Source organism: Mustela erminea, chromosome 10 (genome assembly GCF_009829155.1).
Source record: "Mustela erminea isolate mMusErm1 chromosome 10, mMusErm1.Pri, whole genome shotgun sequence".
NCBI classification, from domain to species: domain Eukaryota; kingdom Metazoa; phylum Chordata; class Mammalia; order Carnivora; family Mustelidae; genus Mustela; species Mustela erminea.
Window position 1 is genome coordinate 4974067 of NC_045623.1, and position 12426 is coordinate 4986492.

The window sequence follows — 12426 nt, forward strand, 5'->3', positions numbered from 1 at the left end:
TTAAGCAATAGAACTCTTTTTTTCTTAATGAAAGCATGCCCCAAATCCCAAAATATAAAAGAGCTCAAACCAGAGCTGCTCTGTTTGGACTGGCCTGTAGGAAATCCCTACAGCTTTGGGAGCATGGCTTTTAAATCCAAATCTACAGGGAAAGGGGCTGAGGGTTAAATTTGTGTGGCCCCGTGCTTAGGAGGCTCTAGAGAGAAACCAAGAATGTGAAGTAAAAGGAATCAAACGTCTCTCTCATATGAGAGTACTGGGAAGGTCGTGTCCTTGAGCTACACACACACACACCCCAAACCTGTTTCTAAAGCAAGCATGATCCATAACGTAAAAACACTTTCAGTAATCCAGTACGTCATGGTAGTGTGAAACCACTTGGGATTGAGAATATCTAGAAGGTTTCCTCAACCGTGGTGGTATCTTTGGGGTAGGAGGGGGGCTTTAGAAATATGCAGGGGTACTTTAAAAATTTACAGTGACTGGGTTGCAAGTGGCAACTGGATGCAAGTGGCACTTAGCAGGAGAGGTGAGACAAGAATGCTTACTGTCCTGCACTAGGCAGGACAGTTCTACAAAACAAAGAATTGTCCCTTCTCAAATGTTAATAGAGCCCCCACTGAGAAGAACTGCAGGCAAGGAAGCCTAAAAGATTTAGGTTACTTTATACCCAAGATTCCCATGACACGTTTTCACAGAGGATAATACACTCCTAAAATTTTTATAGAACCACAAAAGACCCCAAGTAACCAAATAAAGAAAAGCAAAACTGGTGGCATCACAATGCCGGACTTCAAGCTCTATTACAAAGCTGTAGTCACCAAGACAGTATGGTACTGCACAAAAACAGACACATAGACCAATGGAGCAGAATAGAAAACCCAGAAATGGATGCACAACTCTATGGTCAACTAATCATTGACAAAGCAGGAAAAAAAGAGTCTTCAACAAATGGTGTTAGGAAAACTGGAGAGCAACATGCAAAAGAATGAAACTGGACCACTTACACCATACACAATAAACTCAAAATGGATGAGAGCTCTAAATGTGAGACAGAAACCATCAAAATCCTAGAGAACACAGGCAGTAACCTCTTTGACCTCGGCCTCAGCAATTCTTGCTAGACACGTCTCTGGAGGCAAGGGAACCAAAGTAAAAATGAACTATTGGGACTTTATCAAGATTAAAAACTTCTGGAGTGCCTGGGTAGCTCAGTCGGTTAGGTGTCTGCCTTCGGCTCAGGTCATGATCCAGGAATCCTGGGATGGAGTCCCACATCAGGCTCCCTGCTCAGCGGGGAGCCTGCTTCTCCTCCTCCTCCCCGCTCGTGCTCTCTCTCTCTCAAATAAATAAAATCTTTTTAAAAAAAGATAAAAACTTCTGCATAGTGAAGGAAACAGTCAACAAAACTAAAAGGCAGCCTATGGAATGGGAGCATATATTTGCTATAGATGTATCTGATAAAGGGTTAGTATCTAAAATCTATAAAGAACTTACCAAACTCAACACCTATAAAACAATCCAGTTAAGAAATGGGCAGACAACATGAATAGACATTTTCCTGAAGACGACATCCAGATGGCCAACAGACACATGAAAAGACGCTCAACATGACTCATCATCAGGGAAACAGAAATCAAAACCATGATGAGATACTATCTCACACCTGTCAGAATGGCTAAAATTAACAACACAGGAACAATAGATGTTGTCAAGGACTTAGAGAAAGGGGAATCCTCTTACACTGTTGGTACAAACTGGTGCAGCCACTCTGGAAAACAGGTTCCTCAAAAATTTTTAAATAGAACTACCCTATGACCCAGCAATTGCTACTAGATAGTTACCCAAAGGACAAAAAAATACTGATTTGAAGGGGCACATGCACCCTGATGCTAATAGCAGCACTATCAATGATAGCCATATTACAGAAAGAGCCCAAATGTCCATTGAGTGATGAACAGATAAAGATGTGGGGTGTGTGTGTGTGTGTGTGTGTATAATGTATATACTATATGTATATAATATGTGTGTATATATAATACATATTATATAATGAAATACATAATGGAATATAATGTGTTATATATAATACATACACACATATTATATACATATAAAATATATAATATAATGAAATATTTACTCAGTCCTCAAAAAGAATGAAATCTTGCCATCTGCAACAACATGATTGGAGTTTGGGTGTATTATGCTAAGTGAAATAATTAGAGAAATACCATACAATTTCACTCGTATATGGAATGTAAGAAACCAAACACACGAACATAGGGGAAGGGGCAAAAAAAAAGAGGGGCAAACCTAAGAGACCCTTAACTACAGAGAAAAAAACTAAAGGCTGCTAGAGGGGAGATGGGCAGGGGATGGGCTTAAAAAAAAAAAAAAAAAAAGATCCCCATGACACACCTTATTATGTTCTACCACACCTGAATCCTAATTTCTCTCTCTCATTACTCTCACTGCCTCTGTTCTGCCCTCACCGGTTTTGCACATTCACTTTCTTATTCAGGAGACTAGTCCTTTCTTTTTTCGGTTGTTAGAAGATCTGTAGCTCCCAGGAGGCCAGGAGCCACGAACATAATCAAGGCCACTATAAAAAATAAAGTCTTTTTTAATAGTGTGCCTAATTCTTCACCTGAAGGTGGGGGAAAATAAAGCATAAAAATATTTTATGGCAACATGACAGAATTGAGTTCTTATCCAAAGAGTTAATAGAGAGTTTTCCCCTTTGTAAGACCTCAAGATAGAAATTAATATAAACCAAATAAACAAAACTTAATCTGTAAGGGCCATAGCAACTCAGATCTTTTTCAGAACTATTTGATGGCCAGAATAGAATTGCTTCAAAGCCATAGTGAAACACTCTTAGAGTGGGAAGAGCAGAATCTGCCTATGGTTCCATTATTGCTTTGAGCTGGGTATTGAGAGCCTACTGAAGTGTCTGCCTTGCTCTCCCCACTATCCATAGTAAAGAGGTAGCTCCTTGGTGGTCTGGTGGCCAGGACTGAGGGCTTTTGCAGTGAAGAGGAGTCATGTCTATTCCAGCCCCCTTGCAGGAGGTATGTGTACCCTCAAGAAATTGTAGTTAAAAGGTCAAGGAACATACTTGAACATTTTTCTGAGGACAGGGCTAATATCTCTCATTAGATTTTCAAAAGGAGTTCGTGATCCTCCAAAGTAAGAACCACCGATTTATAAACTCTCAATCCCAAATAATCCCATACTGCTAACACCCTAATAAATTCAACCAAAAGAAACCCATCTTTTACTGCATTAGCAGTCTTTGATTTTAGAAGCATTTTATTTTTGGAACTCTCTTCTTAATGCAGGGAAGGGCAAGCACTGCTTTCTTTACCTTTCCAGGAAATGATAAAACACCAAATGTGTAGGTAAAGGTGGTACAAAGTAAAGAGTCTGTCTTTATGGAATAGTTCCAAATGGGTAAAATGGTAAAATTTCAAGCTATGAAAAATGACGCTTTTTTATTTAACTTAAATTTAAATTCACACTTCCGAAAATATTTGATTTGTTTTCATTTTAACTTTAATTTATCCACAAGAGGTTTAAAGAGAGTTGCAAAAATGTAAGCAACACCTCACATGCAACCAAAACAAATATAACAAAAACTAGCTAAAGATAGAAAATTCAAAAGCTATAGAAAAAAAATATACAACAAAAACCCAAGTGTATATAAATACTATAACTAGATTATATTTTCCTCTGAACTTCAAAACAGTTAAAACCAAAAGAGAAAGAAAATGAGTTACAGAATTCTCACTGCCTCTTAAAAGGAAACATATCAAGCTGCCAAAAAAGTCAAACTTTCCTTAAATGGTGAACTTCTCAAATAGGCCCTTCTACCACAACAATTATTGACCAAATGACCATCACTGAGTTTATCTGAAATGAATTTTGAAAAAGTATCTTGTTTCCTTGTTGTTTCTTTCATTTGACACCAAATAAAAGATATTTATTTATGAATATGGATATTCGTGAGGCTATCTAATGATGATCTTCTATGTTTTCAACATACTGGTAGAAGTTAGAGGGTTAGTAATATAGTTTAAACATGTTGAACTATATTAGAATTTTGTTTAATTCCTTGGGTATATAAAAGTTGGTTGCCAGCCATCTCTCTTCTTACCCTCAGTGGTGGGCTCATTCTCTGAGCCAGTGTTCTAACTTGAAGATCTCGGGACTGTTTTCTCTGGTCTGCCTTCTCTCACATCCTGCCTAAATCTGTATCTTTTGCTTTTTTCCCCTTTTCTCCATCTAAATTCCGCCACCTGGGAGCCTATTGAAGAAGCGATAATGCAAAGAATATTGACTTCTGGGGCAGATAAATCTGGATTTGAATTAGGCAACCTGAGACAAGATGGTTATCTTCAAGCGCTTCGGTTCCTATAAAATGGGGATAAAATTTGCCTTTCAGGGTTGTTGTGAGGATTAGAAATGCTATCACCAGATCACTCAGCATAGCATGTGGCACCAACAGATGTTCAACAATAATTAAACTATTTCTACTATGATGAGTACCCTTGTCCAGGTGGATCTGATATTTTTGTTTTGTAGTAAGGCAGGCAGTGGACAACTGTTACTCCTTAGTACCTTTTTTGAGAAAAGCTATCAAGTGTGCTCTTCCCCTCATCTGCTTAATGTCGGTGGAGATCATTTTTGTTCCAGGGAGGTACTTCTTGGGGTTCTCCAAATACTCATCAGTGTCTCCTCTCCCCAGGTGATGCCTTTGTTCTTGTTGGCATCTGCATAAGACAAGTCAGGCCCTTGGTTTATCTTTTGCCCAGATAAACCATGGAGCTTTGGCCCAGTTTTGTGCTTGCCTCCCTTTTCCACAGTATGGCACTAGGGCACAATTCTGAACAAAAATCTTCTTGCCCTTCTCAATAGTACCCATTCTTAAATCACTCTTCTCTTGCAAGTGAAACAAAGAAGCCCATTCACAAGTCAGAGGTCCCTCTGTAAACTCAACTTTGTTGACTATAAATTTGTTCTGGGTGGCATTTGGTAGATAGGTTTTGACAAGGATGACGATTAAACACACACACTCAAACACACATACACATACACACACACAAAAGGCTCACAGATAATTTCTGACTTTAAAATTTTGTTATGAAAATTTCAAACATTTACAAAAAGATCCTAGGGTAATGAATACCTGAGTTATCTATCACCCAGTTTGAACAATTATCAGTGCATGTTTCAATCTTCTGTAAGATTGAATGCCGATAAGCATTCCAGCTATCATATCATTTCATCTGCAAATATTCAAAGATAGATAAGCTCTTGCTTTTTAAAAAGTACCACTTATCACACTAACTTTATAAATCATTAAGTATTCATGAATTGTTCATTTGCATTAAAATTTCCCCAACTATCTCATAATTTTTGTTTGTTTTCTTGAATTAGAATCCAATAAAATCCATACTCTGCAACTGTTTGATGTCTCTTAAGTCTCAATTAATGCCTAAGTTCCCTCTCCATTTTCTTCTTTTTTTCTTGAATTTGTTGAAAAATCCAAGTCATTTTGTCCTGTAGAGTATTCTCACAGTCTGGACTTGTGCCTCTGTGGTGTCATTTGATGTCTCCTGTATTTCCTGTAAATTAGTAGTTAGCTCTACACTAGTTCAGATTCAGACTGAAAGGGCTTTTTTGCATGCCTGTTTCAATAGGTGGAATTTATAATCCACCTGTGATCAGGAGGACACAATCTTTGTTTCTCCCTTCATGATGGATAGTAGCCATTGTTGATCATTGCCTAGACACATTAATGTATTAGGAGTTATAAATGTTGATTTTCTAATTATGCCATTCCTTCTTCATTTATCTGCTGGAAAACTTCTATAAAGAGAAATTTCCCCCTGCTCTTGAATTCTCACAGGAAAGATAAGATAAATGTTTGATTCTTTCCAATTATTAACAGTTTTCAAAATAATGAGTTGATCCCCTAGTGCTCTCCAATAATGAGTGGCAAACTCATAGATTTAAGTATATTTGATACAAAGATGATAGTTGAAATATCAAATATGCAAATAGTATCCATTTTGACACTTAAATTAGCCAGTGTAAACTATTCTAGTTGCTGAGTCCTTTTGATACAGTTCTAATAGTTTTTGAAGGCTTCTTTGCTTATCTTGAGCAATTCCTGACCCATACCTGAAATCAGCCATTTCTCTAAGGGGCTCCTTTCAAAGGAGCTTCCTAGTCAAATTACTGTGTTTTTAAGTCATTTGAATAGTTTGGTTGGCATTTTACATTTTTGTAGTAAAATCCTTATACTATGGGCTCATGTGGTTGAGAGAAATCTAAATTTTTCAGAAATACATGGATAATGAAGAGAAGAATACTGTGTAGACCTCTAGATTCTGAACTAAATGCAAAGCCAATTAATCAAATGCCTTAGGGACATTATTTGGAATCAGCCTTTGTAGTCACTTCACTTGGCAAGTATAAGAGATGATGATCCCAGATGCCTATGGCTGCAAAAATACAACATGGCCAAATCCCTTGGTTGCAATATCTTAAAAGGTCACAAGATTATGTTACTCTACAAAAGCATCTTTCTGAATCTCTTTTTTTCTCGGTTTATCTCTCCAAGTCCCCCTCCCCTGTGGATGAGTAACCTTTAAAAAACTCTTGTCTCTATTCCTTCTTCACCTCTGCTGTTAGCCTCCTCCTCGAACAATGCAGAAGCTTATATTTTGTGTGTGAGTTGGTGAGAGGGAGGGAAGAGGAATGGCTGTATAAACTAAGGGAATAAAATGGATGAGGTAGGGGGATAAACAGCTGCAAGGATCTGGGCTGGTAGACGGAAACAAACCCTCCTCCCAAGCAACTCAGAGCTCAGATTTCTTCTCTGGACAGCTGGCTTTTTTAGTCCTTCTGAAATACTCTGCAAAGATGAGGGAGGGGCTGTGAACTACCTCTGCTATGGACCTTATTTGAAGTCAGCTACCTCTTAGATGTGCTCAGTAGAAACTAAATGCAGTATTCAATATAGTGGGAGTGAGGGTGGTGACAGAAAGGTATGTAATTACCTACTCTAGTAGGTAATTTTAAAGGTTGGGCGTTTATTACTGAGAATGCTGGAGGGCTGCCTGGAATAGGCAGTGACTACTCACATAACCTGGAAGTGGATATCTGACTTGCCATGATATTTCTGCCTCCCCTTCCCCACTTGGCACCCTATACTCTATATTCTTTCTAATCCTCCTACCCTCCCCACTCCCCTCACCCATACCCTACCCCCACTAACCTTCCTGGAATTTTGGACTTAGCTATTTTTAAAACAGTCAACTCAGTAGCCACCTCCCTCCCCCGCTCAGCTGTCCAGTACTCTGGCCAGCCATTTACTCCCCCTTCCCCCCACGCCAAAACTTCTCTGGTTCCCTGACCTCAGTGAGATTGCAGCCGGTGTGGGAACCTGGGGGAGACATGGAGAAAGAGACGGGGGATCCCCTGGCTGGAGCTGACCGACAGAGTAGGCAGTCATGGCTGGAGAATTGGATATCAGAGTAATGTTTGACCTCTGGAAACAGTAAGTCAAAATGAAATTGCAATTCCTTTAATAACTTTTGGAATGAAGTTAGGCTTTCAGAAAATTATGACACCTACTTGAATGTCTCTTGTACAAAAGCTAGGATCTCTTTCATACCAAGGTGCCCCATCTCCATTTCTCCTGTCTTCTTTCTGGTTGCTGGCCACTGGCCTTTTGAAGTCTTCCATCTCTCCTCTGGCCATTTTAGCCTTCTCCTTACCCTGTTGCCTCAGACTTCTGATGAAGTTTTAGGAGTTTTGCATATCCCCTATTCTGTGGTTTTCTCACCAAGACCAAATTTAGCCTCAGATGATTAGTCATTGGTACCCTTCCACCCTGCCTGTACTCAGCGGTGCCCTTCACATTGGGCTTCCAAGGGTGGGGCTACTCCTTGTAAATTGTTATCCCCACACTCTAGTCTTGCCACCCCATTCTCCCTCCTGCATGACTCTGACTCCACTCGTATCTGTACCCCAAGAAATGGGAGTTTGGCAAGAGGGGCTTAGGCCCTCCCCAAGGCCTGTTCTCATCAAAAGATTGGGAACTTTTGAATTTGCAAAAGGAAGATGAAAAGAGTGGTCTTCAGTCAGATTTGGAAAATTTTTTTTTAAAAATACAAAAACTGTTGACTCAGCACAAATATTGATTTGCATGCTTGGTTTGCATCCTGTTATTCCTTAGGAGAGAGGGATTATACGCTTAGCTCTCTAGTAGATTAATGAGATGGGTCCCTTTTCCTTTGAATACTGATGTTCTAGAGAGGGAATGGGTATTCCACCCTCACTCCTTCTTGCAAAAAATTCTGACACAAAGAAGGAAGAGAAATGAATGACCCCTGGAGGGTCTCCCCTCTGGACGGGGAAGGGCAAATAAGAGGTATGTTTCTGAAGTATTTTCAGATCCTAATTTTATGGAGGATGACAGAGATGACTGGGGTCTGATCCATCCACATGATTCCTCCTTTTTTGATATTTCTGTTGTTTGGTAGTTCAGGATGGGGCAATACAGTGGACTCTGCCCATGTCCCCCCACCCCCCACCAGTCCAGTCAACTTTCCTTCCACCCCCACCTCAGGGTATTGCATAAGTCGCCACAAGAGCAGGGCACAGAGGCTTAACAGCCACACTTACGTTTGGGGAACCCTATCTTCCCCAACTCCTGACCGTTCATCCTTTTCCTGATCTTCCCAAATTCTCTTCACATCATCCTGAATGATTTTCAACTCTTCTCTCTCCCCATGCCCAGCCAAATTTCTTTTTTCAGTCCCTTACAGGAGGTCCGGTCAAAATTCACTAGGTAGGAGGGTCATCAGCTGGAAAGAGCCGGAGCCTGGGGGGACCTGGCCGGATAGGTATGGGGAGTCCAGGCTGGTCCCCCCATGGCAGCCCCCCAACTCTAAGCACTCTCACCCTCCTGCTGCTCCTCTGTGGACATGGTAAGGAAGGGCTAGGGAAGGGCTGGGGAACCTAGAGGGTCCTCTGCTGTGCAAGGGTGGGCAGGTGAGCATGTATGAGGAGAAGGGATGGGTGCTGGGGAGTTCCAGTCACTCTCCCAACTCTCAAACAGATCTATTTTATTTCCCATTCGCCTTGGGGAAGGGCACTGGAAAAGCGCTTCATCTAGAAGAGATCTAGCGGGCTTACACATTTTTATCAAGACCCAGCGAACACAGGAACTAGGGAGCTGGGGGGCTGGGGACCCGGGATAGGACTGGAACTCGGGCTCAGTTGGGTTTTAGGAGCTGCTGAAATCCCACGCGCCCCCCCCCCCCCACCGCATCAGACTTGGGAAAGTTGAGCCGGGATCTAGGAGCCTTCTCACAATTTTCTCCCTTTGTCCTCAGCTCATTCTCAATGCAAGATCCTCCGCTGCAATGCTGAGTATGTATCATCCACCCTGAGCCTTAGAGGTGGGGGTTCACCGGGAGCACTTCGAGGAGGAGCAGGAGCAGGAGCAGGAGCAGGGAGCCGGGGTGGCGCGGGCTCCGGCGGCCTCTGTCGAGCCCTCCGCTCCTACGCTCTCTGTACCCGGCGCACCGCCCGCACCTGCCGCGGGGACCTGGCCTTCCATTCGGCGGTGCACGGTATCGAAGACCTGATGATACAGCACAACTGCTCCCGCCAGGGCCCCACGGCCCCTCCCCCGCCCCGCGGCCCCGCCCTTCCAGGCTCCGGCCCAGTCCGCTCCTCCGGACCCCCAGCCCCGGACCCCTGTGACTATGAGGGCCAGTTTTCCCGGCTGCACGGTCGTCCCCCGGGCTTCCTGCATTGCGCCTCCTTTGGGGACCCCCACGTGCGCAGCTTCCACCACCTCTTTCACACGTGCCGTGTCCAAGGAGCTTGGCCCCTGCTGGATAATGACTTCCTTTTTGTCCAGGCCACCAGCTCCCCCGTGGCATCGGGGGCCAACGCCACCGCTACCCGCAAGGTCAGGGACTCAGCAGCTCCTCCAAACCCTCTCATGGTCGCCCCACGGTACCACTCCCTCCCATCCTCACTGTTCCACAGCAATGCTGCCATTCCCTTTGCTCCTCCTCCTCCACTTCTCCTACACCTCCCGCCACACCCTCCCACCAACACTTAAGTCACTTAACACTTAAGCTCCTTAAGTCACTTTCCCTCCCTGGGAATTTCACTCAAATGCAGAAAACAAAAAAGAACGTTGAGGGGAGAGCTGAGGAGTCCTAGGTTGAGGAGTTACAGAAGGGAAACTTTTCTTTCTCCTGTGAGTTGCTGAGATTGAGACCAAAAAGGAGAGGGAGGGGTTGAGCAGGGACGGCTGGGCAATACCAGAGTACAAAGAGATCAGACTGAGGGAAGACCACAATAAGCCTACTCTGGAGGCCCAGATCAGGTCCCTGACCGTGTGTGAGCCCGCTGGTGGTAAGGGGACGAAGTACTGAGCCCCAAATGAACTGTTTTCCCTCTTGCCCTCACAGCTTACCATTATATTTAAGAACATGCAGGAATGCATTGATCAGAAGGTCTACCAGGCTGAGGTGGACAATCTTCCAGCAGCCTTCGAAGATGGTTCTATCAATGGAGGTGACCGACCTGGGGGCTCTAGTTTGTCCATTCGAACTACTAATCCTGGGAATCACGTGGAGATCCAAGCTGCCTATATCGGCACAACTATAATCATTCGGCAGACAGCTGGGCAGCTCTCCTTCTCCATCAAGGTAGCAGAGGATGTGGCCAGGGCCTTCTCTGCTGAGCAGGACCTGCAGCTCTGTGTTGGGGGGTGTCCCCCAAGTCAGCGACTCTCTCGCTCAGAACGCAGTCGTCGTGGAGCTATAACCATTGATACGGCCAAACAGCTGTGCAAGGAAGGGCTGCCTGTAGAAGATGCTTACTTCCATTCTTGTGTCTTTGATGTTTTGATCTCTGGTGACCCCAACTTCACGGTGGCAGCTCAGGCAGCTTTGGAGGATGCCCGAGCTTTCCTGCCAGACTTAGAAAAGCTGCATCTCTTCCCCTCAGATGCCGGAGTTACTCTTTCCTCAGGAACCCTCCTGGCCCCACTATCTGGGCTCCTTCTTCTGTGGCTTTGCATTCAGTAACTAGGCCAGCAACCCCATGACTGGTTTGAAATGATCAGGGGATAGAGACAGGCAGGGAAGAACATGAAGAATCCCTGAAGGAAACAGAGGGAACTAGAAGACACATGAAATAACGACATTTAACCAGAGTCAGATAAGGCTGTAGTCCAGGACTGAAATGATCACAGAATAAGGATTTTGGGCAAAGCTTCTGTAATCTAGACTTCTGTAGTGGCTCTTTGTCCATTTTCCCAGTCTCAGTTATGATACACGATTGTTGTAGTTCCTCTACTCCTGAAATCACCCCAACAAACTTAGAGGCTATAGGGATCTTGATGACCAGTAGAAAACTTAAGGGTTGAGACTTTTAAGATGAAAGAATTGAAAGAGGAAGACATGACCATTACCTATGAGAGATGTAAAAATCCAACAATATTTTCTCTTGGAAGATGGAAAGAGGAGGAAATGATTAAGGATGGAGTCTATCTGATAAATAAAAATCGGTAAGATGTGCTCTTTCTGGCTCAGAAATGAAACAGGGCTTGTCTGGATCTTAGGAGGAGGGAAACTCTACCTTTGGAGCGTGGCATGGATAGGAAAGCAGCTAGCATCCCCACCTCTACATAATCTGTTATTAAAGCTATGAATTCTTCACATCCTCTTCTGCTGCCTTTGTTGAATCTCTTTACAGATGCTTGAATGGAGTAAAGACGACGTATTTACTCCATCGAAAGAGGGCTCAGAAGTATCAGATACTATATCTGCCCTTGGGATGTTTACAGGCTACTAGGGAAACAAAACTGATTGACGCAGAGGAGTGATGAGTGTGCAATTATTCCCTAAATTCTGTGATGCAATGAATTCAGATGGGAATTAGGTGATGGGAGATAGATGACACATGAAATAATGGAAGATAGTTGATGAGAATTAAAGAAATAATAAGAGGCAATAGAAGGGATGGGATTTGAAGTGATCTTTGAAGACTGGAAAGGATTTGAATTTTTTTTTTTTTAAGATTTTATTTATTTGACAGACAGAGATCACAAGTAGGCCGAGAGGCAGGCAGAGAGAGAGAAGCAGGCTCCCTGCTGAGCAGAGAACCCGGTGGGACTCAATCCCAGGACCCTGGGATCATGACCTGAGCCAAAGGCAGAGGCTTTAACCCACTGAGCCACCCAGGCGCCCCAGGATTTGAATTGTTAAGGGCCTTCCAGGGCAATGAAGACTGTCCGGAGTTGTGCATAAATTCATTCTTCAATGAGGAAACCAGCAAAACTCAAATGAAGGAGATAGGAAGGAATGGACTAGAAGATGGGCA

At 43.2% G+C, this 12426-nt stretch overlaps 1 protein-coding gene and 1 pseudogene across 2 annotated transcripts; one reads left to right on the top strand and one right to left on the bottom strand.

The window, feature by feature from the left end:
- Positions 1 to 4609: 4609 nt before the first annotated feature.
- On the bottom strand, positions 4610 to 4927 carry LOC116567752 (annotated as a pseudogene).
- A 2449-nt stretch (positions 4928 to 7376) lies between these two features.
- HJV (hemojuvelin BMP co-receptor) lies at positions 7377 to 11762 on the top strand. Of its 2 annotated transcripts, none has more exons than XM_032303270.1 (4): positions 7377 to 7570; positions 8816 to 9005; positions 9414 to 9997; positions 10509 to 11762. In XM_032303270.1, the coding sequence occupies exons 2-4, from the start codon at positions 8924 to 8926 to the stop codon at positions 11127 to 11129; spliced, it is 1287 nt and encodes a 428-aa protein (XP_032159161.1). In that variant the 5' UTR covers positions 7377 to 7570; positions 8816 to 8923; the 3' UTR covers positions 11130 to 11762. The 2 variants fall into 2 exon arrangements, with proteins under 2 accessions (XP_032159161.1, XP_032159160.1); XM_032303269.1 differs by having other exon boundaries at positions 8834 to 9005.
- Positions 11763 to 12426: the final 664 nt, after the last annotated feature.